We start from the raw sequence: 21,032 nt of genomic DNA, 5'->3' as shown, positions 1-21,032 counted from the left end.
CTAAAATGCAGCGCAAGAAACATTCTGATCTGGCACTTTCTGATAAGAAGGCCCTTTTGGCTCGAAGAGTCCATTTACCATTCCATTAGAACATACGGCCAAACATGGAAGTGATGGATAAGAGGAGAAGTAACATGGAGTTATGATGTTTTTTGTTTTTTTTGAAAATTGTTTAAGTTACTAAAAAACTTTAAAAAAAAAGTCAGCGTTTCATCAATTGAACAACAGTAACACTTCAATAGACCTGACCCCAATCATAAGTTGGAGATATAAGGTCATTTTCTCTTTCTCTCTCTCTCTCTCTCTCTCTCTCTCTCTCTCTCTCTCTCTCTCTCTCTCTCTCTCTCTCTCTCTCTCTCTCTCTCTCTCTCTCTCTCTCTCTCTCTCTCTCTCTCTCTCTCTCTCTCTCTCTTCTCTCTCTTCTCTCTCTTCTCTCTCTTCTCTCTCTTCTCTCTCTCTCTCTCTCTCTCTCTCTCTCTTCTCTCTCTTCTCTCTCTCTCTCTCTCTCTCTCTCTCTTCTCTCTCTTCTCTCTCTTCTCTCTCTTCTCTCTCTTCTCTCTCTTCTCTCTCTTCTCTCTCTTCTCTCTCTTCTCTCTCTTCTCTCTCTTCTCTCTCTCTCTCTCTCTTCTCTCTCTTCTCTCTCTTCTCTCTCTTCTCTCTCTTCTCTCTCTCTCTCTCTCTTCTCTCTCTTTCTCTCTCTTTCTCTCTCTCTCTCTCTCCTTCTCCTCTCTCTCTCTCCTTCTCCTCTCTCTCTCTCTCCTTCTCCTCTCTCTCTCTCCTTCTCCTCTCTCTCTCTCCTTCTCCTCTCTCTCTCTCCTTCTCCTCTCTCTCTCTCCTTCTCCTCTCTCTCTCTCCTTCTCCTCTCTCTCTCTCCTTCTCCTCTCTCTCTCTCCTTCTCCTCTCTCTCTCCTTCTCCTCTCTCTCTCTCCTTCTCCTCTCTCTCTCTCCTTCTCCTCTCTCTCTCTCCTTCTCCTCTCTCTCTCTCTCCTTCTCCTCTCTCTCTCTCCTTCTCCTCTCTCTCTCTCCTTCTCCTCTCTCTCTCTCTCTCTCTCTCTCTCTCTCTCTCTCTCTCTCTCTCTCTCTCTCTCTCTCTCTCTCTCTCTCTCTCTCTCTCTCTCTCTCTCTCTCTCTCACATGGTGTAAGGTACACCTGTGTTTCCTGAACACACAATTGTTTCAAGTCCAAATACATCCGATCCAAAGTACCAATTTTAATGTGGTTCTAATTATTGACATTTTATGTAATGGATTTGAGTGGGGTTTGAAGTCAACCATTGCCTTATATGTACTCCATTAACATGCACCGTACATGTTTTCAGACATGCTGGGTTCGGGGATGCCCAATCTTCCAACTACATTGGACTCACCCACCATCTAACCACACACAACTGAACCACTGGCAACACAACCACTTGCTAATCACCCATATTGGAACCACCCGCTAAGGAGGCACCACCTACAACTATTGTCAAAACAACAGAATGCATCATTCACATGTGTGCATCCAAAATCAAAAATCTAAAACCGTTCACAGACGACAAGTGGTTTTAATATACTTGGTGCTTCCGAATCGAGAAAGTCTTTCAAAAACTTTGATACGTCGAAATATCGCATCATCATTGCAGCTTTACCAGAGTACCCATTGGCACATCAAGGCTACCATTGTTAGTGCTATAAGAATTTTAATGCTATTCCCATTCAGAAATCTACTCCATCCACTCCTCAGTAGCCTTACATCACTGTCTACAAGTCAATCAAATGTGGGGATCTTTCTGAATGAATGCATATTTTGTGAGAAGTACGCTAAGCAGCGACCTGATGGAACCAGAGTTCCCGGGAAAAATTGAAACAAAACAAGCTGAACAAAGAATACGGGAGATTGTGAACACATTAAAGTTAGCCAACGTACTCGTGAAAACCACGGGGGTATATTTGATAGCACAGGAAGCCAATATTCATCATAGTTGTCGCTCTGAGAAGAACAAAGCGGCTGAATGACTTTCAAAGAAACTTGTTGCAATACCTGAAGAATCTTCTGACAAGAATAATTTGATCGTTGCCTTTGAAGAAATATGCCAATACGTTGAAAAATATGTACGTGTTAGTGCTCGACAAGAGCACCTCCGATCGATTTACAATCGATATGTTACAATTTGTGAGGACCTTGAAGTAAAGCCATTGGCAGAAAGCAACCAATAATTTGGTCACCTATTGACAAAATGTTTCACATCTCACTTGAAGCTCACCTTGTAAAGCAAAAACAGAGGGTTACTATATCGACAGTGCAACAATGGATTATGATTCAATCAAAGTGGTGTATGGTTTCAAAAGTTCCCCAATGGGAAGGCAATGAGTTTAGCTCTTCATCTCCAAAAAATTCTGAAAGATGTGGAGAAAGAACAACTGAGTGATCCATTGGCAATAAAATTACTGATAAAAGGTGAAGGGTAACCTACCACAACTTGTTCAGATATTCTTTTGAGTACTCTATGTTTTGTGCTAATATGAGGTCCCATTCAGGATCTGTGAAGCAATGTGCTGCTGCTGCCAGTGAAGATGCTCTTTTTTTGTCATGTCACATGGAGGTGTCAAACCATTGAAACAGATTTTGATAGGAATGGCAATGAAGTCACTCACTCAGGTCAGGTATGGGAGCATGTGCCAGAACAGCGTGCCGCTGCGTCCACTTTCCGCCGGTACTTCAGGGGCCTTCGTCTGGCCTTCCCCCAAGCAGATGCCAGGCCCATCCCCATCTCCTTGGGATGCTGGTCAACCTGCTGCAACCACGAGGAACGTGGTCGGCCCATTGGCCTCCTCCACTCACGAGACTCCCTCGCTGAGAGAATCTGGTGAGCAGGATCACCGTCAGGAAAACGAGCCACATGTCTATACAGCCACAACTGACACTCACGGACCATGCAGGTAACAAATCTCATCCGAGTCTCTCTCAGCAACCGCTCGTTGGACACAAAATATGACCAGCGATAGCCAAGGATTCTCCGAAGGGACCTGGTACCAAAGGAATTAAGTCTCCGTCTCAGGTCCTTGGTCAGAGTCCAAGTCTCGCATCCAGAGAGCAAGACTGGAAGCACCAAGGACCTGAAGACTCGGACTTTCGTCTTCCCGCACAGGTACCGGCAGCGCCACACCCCATGATCCAGTGAATCCATGACTCCCCAGGCCCAACCCAGACGTCTATTGACCTCTGACTCACAGCCAGCAGAGACATGAATATCACTGCCAAGGTAAGTGAATCTCTCCACGACCTCAACATCCTCACCACAAACAGACACAGACAGGACAGCAGCATCCAAGATGTCATTGAAAGCCTGGATCTTAGTTTTGACCCAAGAAACCCGTAATCGCAGTGGCTCCGACTCCTCATTCAGCACCTCGAGGGCCCCAAAAAGGATATCTAAAGTCTCCGCAGAGATGACTGCATCATCTGCGAAATCAAGGTCCGAGATCTTAACATTCTCAAACGATGCACCGCAGCTTGATCTTTCCGACATCCTCCCTAAAATCCAGTCCATACAAGTGCTGAAAAGTGTGGGGGCTAGTACACACCCCTGATGAACTCCAGTGACAACTGGAAATAAGTCAGAGATGGTACCACCACATTTCACAGCACTCTCAGTACCAGAATAGAGTTCAGACATCAGATCAATCAGTTTTGGTGGCACCCCACGAAGACCAAGAATCCTCCAGAGGGCATCCCGATTCACTGAATCGAAGGTTTTACAGAGATCAACATAGGCTGCAAGCAGTCCCTGCCGAAACTCTCGTCTGCGTTCGGTGAGGACACGAAGAGCAAGGATACGGTCAATCGTTGACCTCTTTGGTGTAAAGCCTGACTGCTCTGGACGCTGCTGCTCAAGCAGTGGTGGCGAACCCTATCAAGAATTATCCGAGCAAAGACCTTGCCCGGCACTGAGAGCAGCGTCACCCCTCAGTAGTTGTTGCAGTCTTGGCGATCACCCTTCCCTTTCCAGAGAGGGACAACAAGGCCCTTCTTCCAATCAGTTGGGATGATGCCTGTGTTCCAGGCAGAGCACAAATCTGCATGCAACGACACGAGTGCACATTTCCACCAGCCTTGAGAAGTTCAGCATGGATGCCACAGATTCCTGCAGCTTTACCCTGTTTCAACCGGTTCACCGCAGCCCGTGTCTCTACAAGCGAAGGTGGACCACAATTGATTGGAGGGTCAACAACAGGGATTGGAACACCATTGACGTCCAACTCGACAGCTGGTGGATCTGCTTGGTACAACCGCTCAAAGTAACCAGCCCAGCGGGCCTTCAGTTCAGACTCCTCTGTTAAGAGCCTACCACTCTCTGTTCTAACTGCAGTGCTCCAAGGGATGGGTTTGGATGAACGCAATGCGCGAATTCCCCTGGAAGCGGGACGAGAATCACCTGTCCACAGGTGATGCTCTACCCCCTCACAGATTCCTCGCACATAGGCCTCCTTGTCCACCCTTAGTGCACGTACAGTTTTACGCCTCAGCTCCCTGAACAGCTCAGCTCTGCCATTCAGCCTGGCCCTGCGACTCTGGTCAATGGTATCCAGTGTCCCTTGAGAGACAAAATTCTTCTTTGCCCTGCGGTGAGTTCCAAGACATCCACCGGCAACATCAAGGACGGTGGTCTTGAAGGTAATCCATAACTCTTCAGGAGCCCCCAAAGCACCCAGACACCCCAAATGTCCACTTAGCCTGTTCGCAAACTCCTCAGCTACTCTCCCATCCTTGAGCTTGCCAACATCCAGCCTAGGCTGGGATGGTACCATTCTCCAGGATTTAAGGTGCAGCTTTGGATTTGCTACAACAAGCCGGTGGTCAGTATTGAGAAACTGAGCACTCTGGTAGACCCTGCAGTTCTGGATCATCCTCCAGCGATCGTCAACGAGGACATGGTCAATCTCCTTTGCCACACTGCCAGTGTTGGAATACCAAGTCCAGCGATGAGCTTGTGGGCGCTGAAACCATTAATCGGCCACCCTAGTGTCCATGACTTCTTGCAAAGTCAAGGAACTTAGTGCTATTCTGATTCACAGTTCCAGACCCAAGGGGACCAACACACATCTCATAACCATCCCTATCAGTTCCAGTCGATGCATTGAAATCCCCCAAGATTAGAAGTGTATCTGGTCTGGGGCACTGATCAACCACAGACTCAAGCGTGGCGTAGAATATGTCCTTCACGGTGAGGTCACTCGCCTCAGTCAGAGCATAGACAGAGACCAGGGAAATGACACCTAAGGAATGACGAATGCTTAGTCTCATAATACGCTTGTTGACCAGTGTTACCTCAATTATCATTGGGGTCAGCTTATTGGACACAGCAACAGCAACTCCTTGAGTATGGTAACCATCAGAGCGACTAGACCGATAGTAGGTGTAACCACCCACCATTATCTCGCTGCAATCCGGTCTCCGAACCTCAGAGAGTGCTGCAATACCGATGTCCAAACGCTTGAGCTCGGATGATAACAGAGACAGGTGATCATCCTCTCTTAGGGATAGGACATTCCAGGCACCCACCCAAAGGGACCGCCTCAGGTTAACCCAAGGAGACCGCCGTCTGGTGGATGACACCTCAGCACCACTCCGACACACTCTCCCGCAGTCTGACCCAGGGAGGTTACCCCGTGGTTTCCCTCCTTTCATCAAAGATTGGGGGTCCCGAAGGCTTTGCCCCAATTCCGTCATCCGGTGAGCTGCCCTGCGAAGGGAAGCTGCACAGGAGGTACTCCCACGGAGTGGGTTTTCAGATTTTTTTTGCGTTTGTGTGTTTTGAGGAATGAAGGGTTTTACAGTGGTCGGAGTGCAAATCCTGCCACCAACCTCCTCATAAAAAAGTAACCCAACTGCAGGAGGATGTCCGCAGACACAGTTGGGCACTAGATATGGATGGCCTTTGGCTCACAAGGAGCTCCTCCGCCCTTTGACTGGTTTTGTTTTTAATCCTGCTCACTCACTGGTAGCCGTAAAGTGTTGACGATGCTGAATAGATTGAGACATTGCATCAACTACCATACAGTTGAGGAAACTGAAACAGAATTTGCCTATGCTATCACCGACAGACAATTGGCACATTGACAATTGACGAATGCACACATGTTTACAGAATCGAGGTTTACGGCACACCGTGCCGTAAACTTGGAGCCAACGCTTTTTATAAGCATGACAAACTGAATCAAACTCTGTCTGGAAAGGAGACCCTGCATGATACGATAGGAATACTCTACCAGGAAGAAGACAAATCGGCTGATGAACATATGCCAGGAAATCTTGTGACAGAAGAGCCTTCACCTCCGCTAGTCAATCTAAGTTGTCGCAAAATGGGCAGGTGATGACTAGTGGTTGAGAATACGCCTCTCATTCCATACCGAAATAAACTCAGAATGGACAAATTTTCTTACCTCACATTACGTTCAGAGATTTGTCCGACTTGTCTGGAAGGGCAAGAAACTTGGATCTAATCCTCCTGGCTGCCCATGCACTCGATATAGAGAATATCCCAATGTGGGTCAGCTGCAATGCAAGATTCCATTTTGATCACCTACCCAAGCAGGTTGTTTTGTACTCCCTGAATGGAGACGATCACCAACAAACAACGACCTGGTGGTAGAAACGTTGCTATCCACAAAGAGATGTGCAGAAGAATGCGGTCAACAATATGGGATTGTAACATACGATCTTGATGTGGCTCAAAGAGCTTTGATGATTCAAGCCACTGACCAATCAGAATATGACGGTCTTCACTCTATTCAGAATATTCCATGAACTAGGTTTTCTTGAGTCTCCTCTGTTTATTCACATCTCGCTGTTCACCTGAAAACGGCGCAGTTGGAAAGCTCGTGGCCGACTCAGGTGGTCCAAAGATGCTAGTAGAGTCTGATGTGCTTGCATCCAGCTCGGTGAGGGGCTTCATTGAGTGCACCATCTTTCGCCGCTGCAAGATAGAGCAGTTTGCAACAAAAAAATTCTCAGGTGCAAATTTCTGATTAAAACCTTCTTCTTATATGCAAATTACCAACATTCAACTTCTTATGCACTGCATAATTATTCACATGTATCGTTCTGATGTATTTGAAGTGGAAGAAATTTGTTCGGGTTCCGCATGTTGATTAATTTTTTTCCAAGACCCTTTCTGACCCATTCGAGCCAAAGGCTTCTTATCTGAAAGTGCTCGATCAGAAATTTCCTTGTGTTCAATTTTTGTTTCATACCATTAGAATAGAGCAGTTTGCAACAAAAATATTTTTTCGGGTGCAAATTTCTGATTAAGACCCTTCATGGACCTTATAAGGGTCCTCCTTATCTGCAAATGCCAATGATTTTCCTTTCTTACGTGTGTGTTTTGTATTCAGTATCCAATGTAGATGTCATGAAATAAGAATCAGCCTCGGACACAAATATTTCTGAAAAAGCGTTTAAAGGGTCTGCTACTTCCAAATGCTGGAAAAACGCAACTCAAGAAATGGGTTTTGTCGGATGTCGAAGTGATGTAACACGATTAAGAGCATAAAATCTTTCGGGCACAAGTTTATGATTAAACTCTTACCAGTTCTCACTCTATTATATGTGGGGTTTCCAAGATAGATTTGATGTTGCAATAATACCAATTATGTTTACTCTATTGAGTGGTAATATTTTAGAGCCTTCAAAGGAGAGGGGAAAGTTGAGAGGAGTTTTAGAAAAATAAATAGCAAGAAACTGAGTTTTTAAAGCAAATTTGGTTTCATTTTTCCCAATGAGAAATCCTGTCCAAATCTGAATTTATAGAGGTAGTTGTGATGAAACGACATGTAGATCGAGCAAGAGAAGATTGAGTAGATGTGAAAAATGTAGAGGAATGCAATGTTGAGTGATTCGTGTACAAATGCATTTGGTTATTTGTAGAAGAAAGATCATTGATTAAAAAAAGGTGGAGTGTAGGAGACAGGACAGAACCCTGAGAGACACCGCAAACTGAAGCAATTGCTTTATCTTGTTGTATGCGTGCGCACTCAGTACAAGATTCCATATAATTTGCCAAATTCAGAGGCAAAATACTGATTAATCCAGGTTTGTGCTTCAGCTTCATGGTTTACAGTGTTCAAAATATAAAATTCAATTGAAATTGAGTATTTCCTCAATCATAAACTGACTTCTGTTAGACAGACAGAGTGAACCAGTTGCTTAACCCCAAATTGTGTTACATGCACGGCGTGATGACTGTTTCATGGAAGGCTGTTAATAAATGGGTCATTGGGGAACACAAAAGTGTGTACACTTGTGTTCATGCTACTGTCAGAACGATGTTCTCTCACATTATTTGAGTGGCTTCACAAGTACTGCTTTACTTTGGTCCACAATCTGTCGATATTGATGTGTCCTGCTACGTTGACAGGAGGCTGGAGATTTTTTGCATGATGAAAGCAACAACGATTTCCTGCTCCAGCTCTTTCAGTTTATGGAGCACCGTGGTAAGATGTTCACCTGAGAATGGCGTTTTGTACATACAATGTAACTCTGTCCCACCATCACTTTATTTAACCTCCTGCGTAACGCTTTGTTACAGGAACACCCATCATTAAGACGCCTGTGTTGTGCTATCGGAATCTGGACCTTTTCAAACTATACCAGATAGTGCAGCGCTGTGGTGGCTGTGAGCAGGTATGTTTTGGTGAAGGACTACATTACGTGAGTGTTGTTATTTCCGACAATGAGCCAGTAACCCCCATTTCCACACATCAGTAGTTGCAATTAATAGTTGAAGGACAAAATTATTTCATTAAGACAGGACAAAAAGAAAAATCATCATCATCATCATCAGGCTTTTGAAAGTTGAACTTTGTAGCCTCCATTGCTGTTCACAAAATTTTGCAAAAAATTTTGTTTTTCCTGCAATCAGAAAGGGAAATTACCGGTAAGTCTCCTCAAGGTGTGCTGGTTAACGTGTTCAGTCGAGAAATGATTGCTTTTATTTTAAACCACAGTCATTGTTTTTTTTTTTCCATTTTGGTTGCATGCTTGTTGTTGTAGTCATGCAACGTTTTCGTAAAATAGCACAAACTGATATGGTGCATGGACTCCCATTATGGCGACTACATTTGTTCTGCAGATTGAATTCACTTTTATTAGCCAAAAACAGCACTCCACCCGATTATTTAACTTGTATATATCTGTGCACTTCCCTACATACATCCATACATGAAAGGGAATGTCGAATAGAGTGCCAAAGACTTTGTGGAAAACGTGCACAAAACATATAAGAGGGAATCGATGAGAAGTGGACAAGCAATTTGTCACAACCATTGAACCTCGAGTAAGCAAATCTCACACCGACATGGCATCATCAACAGGCCAACGTGAATATTTGGAAAATTACTACTCCATAAGAATAACAATATTGCACTATATCGTATGTGCAGCAAAGGTGAAGTAAATCCAGAAAGGCAACAACAAGGTAACAATGTATGAAGTGTACATCTCACTACGGTACTATTATTTGAAGCATGGTGGTGTTGTGTGCTTAAAGCAAAGCATAAAAAGGAACATTGCACTATAAACCATCACAACAAAAATGAGAAAGCATCTGAAAATGTAAAGCCCGTCCGCATCTGCTTTTATTTCTACTCAAACTAAACTTGACGAAAACCAAAGTTAAAAATAAATTGTACATTTTCTTAATTTGTGTTGTCTATATCTCAGAATAAAGGTTTGTTGAAGATCTGATGACAAAAGCTCTATTGATAATATGTTGATAAAAAAAAGCTTTTACCAAAAGAGATTGATAAAAAAAGAAGCTCAAAAGCTCAAAACGCGCTGGAGCAGGGCGTCGCTGCGTCCACTTTCCGCCGGTACTCCAGTGGCCTCCGTCTGGCCATCCCCCAGGCATATGCCTGGCCCATTCCCATCTCATTGAGATGCTGATCAACCTGCTGCAAGCATGAGGCATGTGGTCGGCTCATTGGCCTCCTCCACTCACGAGGCTCCGTCGCTGAGAGAATCTGGTGAGCAGGATCAGCGTCAGGAAAATGAGCCACATGTCCATACAGCCGCAGCAGATGCTCACGGACTGTGCAGGCAGCAAATCTCATTTGAGTCTCTCTCAGCAACCGCTCGTTGGACACAAGGTCCGACCAGCGATAGCAAAGGATTCTCTGAAGAGACCTGGTACCAAAGGAATTAAGTTGCCATCTCAAATCCCTGGTCAGAATCCAAGTCTTATATACGTAGAGCAAGACTGGAAGCACCAAGGACCTGAAGACTCGGACCTTCATCGTCCTGCACAGTTACCGACAGCACCACACCCCATGTTCTTGTGAATCCATGACTCCCCAGGCCTGACCCAGATGCCTACTGACCTCTGACTCTCAGCCAGCAGAGACATGAATATCACTGCCAAGGTAATTGAATCTCTCGTGAACTCAACACGCTCACCACAAACGAGTATAGACAAGATCACAGCATCCAAGATGTCATTGAAAATCTGGATCTTCGTTTTAACCCAAGAAACCAGTCATTCCAGTGGCTCCGACTCCTCATTCAGCACCTCAAGGGCCCCCAAAAGGATATCCGGAGTCTCTGCAAAGATGACTGCATCATCTGCCAAGTCAAGGTCAGAGATCTTGACATTCCCAAACGATGCACCGCAGCTTGATCTCTCTGACATCTTCCCCAGAAACCAGTCAGTACAAGCACTGAAAAGTGTGGTGGCCTGTACACACCCCTGGCGAACTCCAATAACAACTGAAAATGAGTAGGAGATGGTATCACCACATCTCACAGCACTCTCAGTACCAGAGTATAGTTCAGACATTAGTGATCAGTTTTGGTGGCACCCCACAAAGACCAAGAATCCTTCAGAAGGCATCCCGATTCACTGAATCAAATGCTTTGCAGAGATCAACATAGGCTGCAAGCAGCCCTCAAAAGCTCTCGTCTGCATTCTGTGAGGACCCGAAGGGCAAGGATACGGTCAATCGTTGACTTATTTGGTATATAGCATGACTGCTCTGGCACTGGTGCTCAAGCAGATGATGGCGAACCATATCAAGAATTATCTGAGCAAAGACCTTGCCTGGCACTGAGAGCAGCGTCACCCCTCATAAATTGTTGCAGTCCTGGCGATCACCCTTCCCTTTCCAGAGATAGACAACAAGACTCCTCTTCCAGTCAGTTGGGATGATGCCTGTGTTTAAGGCAGAGCACAGAACTGCATGCAACGACATTAATCCATCACTTCCACCAGCCTTGAGAAGTTCAGTATGGATGGCACAGATCTCAGCAGGTTCACCACATTTCAATTGGCTCACTACAGCCTGTGTTTCTACAAACTAAGGTGTATCACAGTTGATTGGAGGGTCGGCAACAGGGAAAGCAACACCACTGACATCCAACTGAACAGCTGGTGGATCATCCTGGTACAGCAACTCAAAGTAGTAGGCCCAGCAGGCTTTCACTTCAGATTTCTCTGTCAAGAGTCCACCACACTCCACTCTGAATGCAGTACACCAAGGGACAGGCTTGGAGGAACGCAATGTGTGAATTCCCCTGTAAGCAGGACGAGAATCACTTGACCACAGGTGATGCTCCACCCCCTCACAGATTCCTCGCAAAGAAGCCTCCTTGTGCATCCTCAGCGTACGTACATATTTTTGCCTGAACTCCCTGAACAGCTCAGCTCTGCCATTACGACTGGCCCTGCGACTCTGGTCAATGGTATCCAGTGTCCCTTGAGAGACAAAATTCTTCTTTGCCTTACATTGAGTTCCAAGACATCCACTGGCAACATCACAGATGGTGGTCTTGAAGGCACTCCACAACTCTTCAGGAATCCCCAAAGCACCCAGACCCCCCCCCAAATCCCAACTCAGCCTGTTTGCAAACTCCTCAGCTACCCTTTCATCATTGAGCTTGTCAACATCCAGCTTAGGCTGGGATGGTACCATTCTCCCGGATTTAAGCTGCAACTTCAGAGTTGCTACCACAAGCCTGTGGTCGGTATTGAGGAACTGAGCACTCCAGTCGACCCTGCAGTTCTGGATCATTCTCCAGCGACCATCATGGTCAATCTCCTTTGCCCTACCACCAGTGTTGGAATACCAAATCCAGTGATGAATCTGTGGCCGAAGAAACCATGCATGAACCAGCCACTCTAAGTCCATGACTTCTTGCAAAGTCAAGGAACTTAGTGCTATTCTGGTTCACAGTTCCAGACCCAAGGGGACCAACACTCATCTCATAACCATCCCTATCAGTTCCAGTCGATGCATTGAAATCCCCCAAGATTAGAAGTGTATCTGGTCTGGGGCACTGATCAACCACAGACTCAAGCGTGGCATTGAATGCGTCCTTCATGGTGAGATCACTCGCCTCAGTCGGAGCATATACAGAGACCAGGGAAATGACACCCAAGGAGTGACGAATCCTTATTCTCATAATACGCTCGTTGACCGGTGTTACCTCAATTATCATTGGATTCAGCTTCGTGGACACAGCAACAACAACTCCTTGGGCATGGTAACCATCAGAGTGACCAGATAAATAGTAGGTGGACCCACCGCCATGATCTCATCACTATCCAGTCTCCGAACCTATAACATACAGTCGTAAGCCAAATACTGTTTGACTTTTTAAATGTTAGGCTTAGCATTACTCAATCGTATTGTAAACAAATCTTTTAAAAATGTGTATCCTGAGCGCATTTTGTGTGCAGTTAATGATTCTAATTTGGAAACTCGTTGATTTGAGCAAGCGACTTTTATTTAAGCTTTTGTTTCAGTGAAACAACACTTTTCTTACTTTACAAGCATTGTTCTTGCATAACCCTTTTGTGTACAGTACCTAAAAAAGTTATTAATAAGCTGTCATCGAAGTGTTTGGTGTTGTTATACCATTGCATGATGTTCATGATTGCTTACCATCTTTGCTTCATTGCCAGTACTAAGTCAGGGAGGCTGTTTTCTTGATACATTTTGCCTTATTTTGTCAGTTTGAAAAGCAGGAAAATGTTCTGAAACTTACCTTGCGTTTCTGAGCAGGTAAAAGGAGGACCAATGTGGAAACAGGTGTACAAAGAATTGGGCATCCCTGTGTTGAATTCTGCTGCATCTTACAACATTAAGAGTACCTATAAGAGGTAAAAGGTCGTGGGTGATATTATTCCTCACAGTGTATTGCACGCTTTTAAGAAATGAAGAATATTGCTTGTGTTTTGAAATGACCTGTTTATCTTGCTGATGAGGATATGGCTGGAAGAGCTTTATTCAAGACTAGCATTGATGAAACCACTTACAAATTTATTTGTTCAATGCACACCGTTCCAAGCCTAACTAGAACCTTTTATCCTGGTGATTTGCAGGCAGGGTGATGCCTCAGTTAGTTCACCATCCTTGAAAGGGGATGCTCAGCTGGCTTTCCTGTCTGTTAGCATTTACTTATGGCTATTATAGATCCTCACCTGCATACCTCTACACATACTGTATATTCTGTGCACAAAACCTTGCTCACATGTGAATCGAGTTGACAGTATTTACGGAGGTGTGTGTGTGTGTGTGTGTGTGTGTGTGTGTGTGTGTGTGTGTGTGTGTGTGTGTGTGTGTGTGTGTGTGTGTGTGTGTGTGTGTGTGTGTGTGTGTGTGTGGTCACTTGCCACTGGTAATCAAATCCTTGTAATATTTTGTGAAAGAAATCTTGCACAAACATATTGAATCTTACACAAAATGAAAGAAAGTTGGACACAAAAAATTGGATGAGAGTAGGTGGGATATCATATTATCGACAATTAGAGAAGTGTTTGTTTGACCTATATGCACTCCTAAACTGCTGGACGGAATGAGTTGAAAACTGTTGGTGTCCTCAGGGTGTGCATGTGAAGCTTTTAGATGGTAAAACAAGCTAAAATGAGCTAAGATCCTCGTACTCTTAATGATGACATCATAAAAACGAATATGGCGTCATTGTGATTTATCAGGTTTGCGATAAATTATCTGTGCTAATGCCCGGCTTGATTCCCGCAAACAAAATTCAAACAGCTTGCCTAGTTTCGGAGATAATGGTATAGGCGATTTCCATTAGCGGCGATATTATGACGTCAACTTTTTTTCTAGGAAGAATTTCCAAAATCGGAGATGATTACTGCCTGCGCATGGCTTTCTGCATATACATGGCAAGTTTCACGAAGATCCGATGAAAACTCTGGGTTGGGAAACAAAAAATATCAAAAAAAATAGGAATGACGTCATAAAAATTGATATGACGTCATAGTGATGTATCATATGTGCTGAAATTCATCTCTTCTAATGCCCTGTTCGATTCCCGCAAACAGAATTCAAAAAGCTTGCCTAGTTTCGGAGATATTTTTTTAGGCGATTTCCATTAGCGGAGATATTTTGACGTCATAACTTTTTTTCTAGGAGGAATTTTCAAATTCGGAGATCGTTACTGTCTGCGCAGGGTATTTTTACATATATATGCCAAGTTTCAGGGAGTTTCGATGAAAACTGTAGGCTGTGAAACAAAAAAGTCCACAAGAAGATGAAGAACAACGTGAGTAAGACTATGAGATCCTCCACGAGGATCTAAAAATGAATAGTCCTGGGGGTTCAGGGTAGGGGAATGTTCCCAATTTTCTCTATGTAAATATGTACGGCATCGCGCCACACTCGGTGGAAAGGGGTGTTACAAGTCATTTTAATATATATGCCAATTTTTGGGGAATTAACCCATCGGTAAGGATGGGTTCTTCACAAATAACTATCAATGCAATGCCGATCGAGTGAAGAAGGTTGGCTTTTCATGCATTTGTCTTCTACCATCAAAATGGCTATCAATTGACAAGGTGTCATCCTGGTTTCTGTAAAAGATTTCGAGTTAATGACAATAACTATGAGGTCATATTAACATCGAAAAATCTTTTTTCTTATTGCATTTATCTCGATGCCTGGTGTTGGCTTAATGGTTAGGGTGGCGGGCTTTGGATCCTCGGATCGTAAGTTCAAATCCCACTTGGCTGTTGAATTAATACCAGGTGGGGTTGACTCTGCCTGTCATCCTTCCGAGGTCGGCAAAATGAGTGCCAGCTTGCTGGTATACTGTGTGGGAGTGGTGACCCATCCAGGATTGTGCCCAATAGCCAAGGAGACTGCTAAGGCAGCACCAACGCTCTGCACAGAGTATGGTCCCAATGGATGGATGGATTTATCTTTAAGTTAACAATAACGAAACATGTTTTGTTCTGAAATTATGAGCTTTCAAATCAAATTTGGTATGCAAGTGGGTATTTGTGCTTGCTCAGGTGTTGCCACCACACGTCACACTCAGATAACATGCCCAAAAAGATACCAAGCAAACCCCAAGTTACATTATTTACTGCATTCCAAACAGTTGGAGTAAACAGGCCGTATAATCAAATATGAAGGAAACACAACTCATGGCACAGGGTTGGTAAATAGAAAAACCATCCTTTATTAACAATTTCCAAACTCTTGTTCTCTAAAGTCTCGGCCTATACAGCTGAGGCCACCTGCTCTCATGGCTTGCCTCCACTCTCGTCGTCAGTGCATAGCTCTCAATGGGATGGTTCCTCCTATCTCTTCTTCTTGCCCAGGCTGGAGTGGCCCAAGGTGGTGTCTTTGGCCCAGTCCTGTTCCTAATCTTCATCAATTATCGTTCTGGTTCTCTGGAAAACCGTTCTTTTTTTTCTGTTTTTTTTTTTTTTTAACATCTTTCATCTTTGAATTGGACAGGCAGCACCCACCCTCTTATCCTCTCTGCAAATACATATTACAAGTTTTGATCAGCTCCTGATTCTATCAGGATCTGCAGATTTGCAGCCACGGCACAATTATTTTTCATTGTAACAACTAATCTGCAGAATCTCTTTATTTTAACAACAGAGACTCACTGTCTTTTCAAATGGCACTGGGATTTTTAACATCCATATGCAAGTACTATCGGAAAGGCCAAAATAGTATGGAAACCAAAAAGTGCTTAACTAATTGGCTCAGCTCGATATATCAAATCACAAATTATTTTGAAATGGCAGACACGTTCGTTTGTGCACAATCGAGTCACTCTACTTTCTCATGTTTCCTGAATGATGCATATTTCATGAGGTGGTATTCCAGATAGATGCCACCATGTTGTTAATTTCCCCATCCTTTCCTCCTTACCCCCAATACCCCTCCACCCTTCCCACCACAGGTACTTGTATGCTTTTGAACTTTACTGCCAATGTGCTGGAATTAGTTTTGGTGAAGCTTGTAAGCCCCTGAAATGCCAGGAAGCTGTGGCTGACAGTTTAGGAGAGACTACAGAGGTTGGATACAACAAGCATTTGCAACAAGCTGAAGATGAGGAGAGAGCGGAGAGCACTTCAGATATAGAAGATGACGTGTCAAAATCGAAGACTCAAAATGAAGGAATTGTGGAGGAAGAACCAACAATGCGGGTCACCTCGGGAGTTAGGCTGGAGCCAATTATCTTAAGCAAGGAATCTGGAGATAGCTCTGTTGATCAGGTAAACAAAGTGTTAAACATTGAGGGACCGCAAGTAGAGCGAAGTTTGCGGTACTTGGCATCACCCGAGTGTGATTCGGATAAGCAGTGTGAAGGCAGAGAGGAGAACAAGGCAGGAAGGTAAGTTGTCCAACATAATCATTGTTGCATCTACGAGTAATATTGACATAAAAGCCAATGGGTATGTGTGTATCATTTGTTATGAAAAGTGTCAAACAAAACAAAATTCTCAGAGGAATCGTACTACTTTAATCATTTTTCTCAAACTAATGGTATCTCCACAGGGTAATTGAAAATGCCGATGATGCCAAACAAGAGAAAATGGGGGAGGAAGACGAAGAAGAATGTGAAGAAAAAAAAGATAATGAAGAGGATGTCTTCGACAGAACTTTTAACAAAGAAGAGTCAGAAGATTTGATTTTAGGAACCCACGTACATGTCAAATATGGCCGAGGAAAGTCATTACGTACGTATGAGGCTCGTATCCGCCGTCGACAGCATGAAGAAGGTGACAACCACTACCTGGTGCATTACCTTGGCTGGAACAGCAGGTATTTCACACACACATGTCTTGTTTTTACATTTTCTGTTCCTAACAACGCGCACACACACACACACACACACACACACACACACACACACACACACACACACACACACACACACACACACACACACACACACACACACACACACACACACACACACACACACACACACACCATTAATTGTACTTGCACAGTATCAGAGCTATTCATAAATTATAATATAATTTAAAGGATTGCTGTAAATGATGTTAATTTCACAACATCATATATTCAGCTTTATTAAAATTGTAAACCTCAAAACATAATTCCCTTACCTAAAGTAAGAATCTTAACCTGTTAGCAATTGAATGGTTTCCCGATCACACGAATCATCAGCATGGAACCGGTCTTCCTCGAGGTTTCGAACCTTTCAGCCCAGAACCTCTCCAAGCGATGGATCCACATCAGTAGATCACCTACATCAGTGTTTCCACAACCTCAGTTGCCTCCAGGCAGTCAGTCAACCCATCAATGCAACATCACTATTCAAACTTTACTCGTGAGAGGATTTAATGTATTATCACATAGTTACAACTCCCATCACACATCATATTATATAACTAGAAGGCTACTCTGTAGAGTGCATACCTCTGCCACGTAATGCCTGATCCTCGAGAACATATCAGGCCCAATCAATACATTTTTGAAATATCACACAATACACTACGATATCATTTTTCGCCCCATCTCTCAATGGTGAAGAATCACTTTAGAAATGAAATAATTATCGTATCCAAATCCGGATTCAGATCGTCACCAAAATCTAATCAATTCGTCCTTATGACACACGCAACCTGTCCACCAAGTTTCATCCGAATCCATCCACAACTTTTTGAGATATCGTGCTATATATCATTTTTGTCCCTATCTCTCAATGGTGAAGAATCACTTAAAAAATGATCAGATCCGGATCCGGATCTTCAGCAAAATCTAATCACTTCTTCTTTGTCACACACCCAGCATCTCCACAAAATTTCATCTGGATTCGGCCACAACGTTTTGAGATATCCTGCACACAAACAGACAAACAAGCAGTCATAGACTGGTACTTACGAAATCGTCAACTTGACCTCTGACCTTGTCGAATAAAAGCTGCCTCGAGAGAAGGTAGCGACGCAAACCAGAAGTTTCTACGATGATTCTGAACCAAACCATCAAAAATCGAATGTTTTGGATGTTTGACCTCACTGTGTCCTTGACCTTTGACCGATTTTGACCAAAATCTAATCAGCACTAGCCAGCACCCTCCTGAATCACGTGGTGTAATTTGACATCGGTAGCTTCTTCCGTTCTCGAGTTATCGTGCCTACAAAGAAACAAACAAACAATCAGTCAGAGACTGGTACTTACGAAATCGTCAACTTGACCTCTGACCTTGTCTAATAAAAGCTGTCTCTTGAGAAGGTAGCGACACAAACCAGAAGTTTCTACGATGATTCTGAACCAAACCATCAAAAATCGAATGTTTTGGATGTTTGACCTCACTGTGACCTTGACCTTTGACCGATTTTGACCACAATCTAATCAGCGCTAGCCACCACCCTCCTGAATCACGTGGTGTAATTTGACATTGGAAGCTTCTTCTGTTCTTGAGTTATCATTTTTTGGATGTTTGACCTCACTGTGATGTTGACCTTTGACCGATTTTTGACCAAAATGTAATCAGCGCTAGCGACCACCCTCCTGAATCACGTGGTATAATTTGACATTGGTCGCTTCTTCCGTTCTCGAGTTATCTGTACCAAACCATCAAAAATCGAATATTTGACATCACCGTGACCTTGACCTTTGACCGATTTTGACCAAAATCTAATCAGCACTGGCCATCCCCCTCCTGAATCACGTGGTGTAATTTTTCATTGGTAGCTTCTTCCGTTCTCGAGTTATCGTGCCTACAAACAAACAAACAAACAAACAAGCAGTCATAGACTGGTACTTATGAAATCGTCAACTTGACCTCTGCCTCGTCGAATAAAAGCTGTCTCGGGAGAAGGTAGCAACGCAAACCAGAAGTTTCTACGATGATTCTGTATCTAACCATCAAAAATCGTAACGTCGACCGAAGCAAAAATCACCATTTCTCCACGCAATTATATTATACCTTAACGTAACTCAACGACGCGTCTGCTCGAGCGCACTGCATCATGGGACGACCCGTGACGCGTCGAGTGAAATATTTTTTATACAATCTAAAAACGTCTCCAAAACATCTGATTTTTACCAGAATTTCGACAACCGAGTTTTAAGCGTCCTAAGCGATCGCAAAAACCGAAGACAAAATTAAAATTGAAGTTAAAACGAACTCGTAACGTCAAGCAAAGCAAAAATACTCCATTTCTCCACATGAATTTATGGAATTATGTTTGACCTCACTGTGACCTTGACCTTTGACCGATTTTGACCAAAATCTAATCAGCACTAGCCATCACCCTCCTGAATCACGTGGTGTAATTTGACATTGGTAGCTTCTTCCGTTCGAGTTATCGTGCCTATAAACAAACAAACAAACAAACAAACAAGCAGTCATAGACTGGTACTTACGAAATCGTCAACTTGACCTCTGACCTCGTCTCATAAAAGCTGTCTCTCGAGAAGGTAGCGACGTAAACCAGAAGTTTCTACGATGATTCTGTATCAAACCATCAAAAATCGTAACGTCGACCGAAGCAAAAATCTCCATTTCTCCACGCAATTATACCCTAACGTAACTCAACGACAAGTCTGCTCGAGCGCACTGCATCATGGGACGACCCGTGACGCGTCGAGTGAAATATTTTTTATGCAATCTTAAAACGTCTCCAAAACATCCGATTTTTACCAGAATTTCGACAACCGAGTTTTAAGTGTCCTCAGCGATCCCAAAAACCGAAGACAAAATTAAAATCGAAGTTAAAACGAACTCGTAACGTCGAGCGAAGTAAAAATACTCCATTTCTCCACATGAATTTCCGGAATTATGTTTGACCTCACTGTGACCTTGACCTTTGACCGATTTTGACCAAAATCGAATCAGCATTAGCCATCACCCTCCTGAATCAGGTGGTGTAATTTGCCATTGGTAGCTTCTTCCATTCTCGAGTTATCTGTACCAAACCATCAAAAGTCGAATATTTGACCTCACTGTGACCTTGACCTTTGACCGATTTTGACCAAAATCTAATCAGCACTTGCCATCACCCTCCTGAATCACGTGGTGTAATTTGACATTGGTAGCTTCTTCCGTTCTCGAGTTATCGTGCCTACAAACAAACAAACAAACAAACAAACGGAAGTCATCAATATACTTACGAAATCTTTAGTTTTCTTAAGTAACAAACAGAAGGCATCAATATACTTACGAAATCTTTAGATTTCATAAGTTACAAGCTGGTCGGCGACAAGGGATTCGCGAGGATCGAAGCACTGGATACGATGCTTTTCATTCTGACCGATCCACCGATGAAGATTCATTGCCAAGACGTATTGGTTCACATACCATTGTTCCTCTGCCTGGCAAGATGTTTCCTATTGCGTATTTTGTCAACTGGCACTCATAAAAAAATGACGGTAAATCGACACCCTATTTTTGAAGGAGTACCATTTGAAAAATAATCCGTTTGCTGGTTTGTGCTGTGGAGCCTTGCGTTGCGCGCGCGCGCGCACACACACACACACACACACACACACACACACACACACACACACACACACACACACACACACACACACACATACACACACACACACACAGACGGAAAACACGATAAACTTCTCTCAATGCTCTTGTTTGACCACACCTCCTGAGCCACACAATATTTTTCGTAAGCCACACCCACTTTCCTACGCCACTCCCACTTTAAATAATAAATAATTGGAGGTGGTGTGTGGGTCGTGGAATCGTTTACGGTAAATAAATAAATAATTTAAGGAGGTGTGTGGGGCGTGGAATC

The 21,032-nt window shown here is 43.7% G+C and overlaps 1 protein-coding gene and 1 long non-coding RNA gene across 15 annotated transcripts in view; one reads left to right on the top strand and one right to left on the bottom strand.

Annotated features, from left to right (window-relative positions):
- The window catches only part of ARID4B (AT-rich interaction domain 4B), a 234,781-nt gene that overhangs the window by 145,760 nt on the left and 67,989 nt on the right, over positions 1 to 21,032 (top strand). For all 13 annotated transcript variants that reach the window (XM_085869446.1, XM_085869443.1, XM_085869444.1 and 10 more), the window contains 5 exons: positions 8,400 to 8,475; positions 8,571 to 8,665; positions 13,039 to 13,136; positions 16,202 to 16,636; positions 16,801 to 17,067. In XM_085869446.1, the coding sequence (XP_085725572.1) occupies positions 8,400 to 8,475; positions 8,571 to 8,665; positions 13,039 to 13,136; positions 16,202 to 16,636; positions 16,801 to 17,067 (971 nt within the window). The remainder of the gene's footprint in view (positions 1 to 8,399; positions 8,476 to 8,570; positions 8,666 to 13,038; positions 13,137 to 16,201; positions 16,637 to 16,800; positions 17,068 to 21,032) is intronic.
- Positions 1 to 21,032, bottom strand: part of LOC147032117 (uncharacterized) — a 50,367-nt gene that overhangs the window by 9,392 nt on the left and 19,943 nt on the right. The window lies entirely within an intron of this gene.

This window comes from Eptatretus burgeri, chromosome 2 (assembly GCF_056783735.1).
Source record: "Eptatretus burgeri isolate ZD-2024b chromosome 2, Ebu_testis_v1, whole genome shotgun sequence".
NCBI classification, from domain to species: domain Eukaryota; kingdom Metazoa; phylum Chordata; class Myxini; order Myxiniformes; family Myxinidae; genus Eptatretus; species Eptatretus burgeri.
Note: the sequence above shows the minus strand (reverse complement) of the source record. Positions and strands in the feature narration are given on the sequence as shown.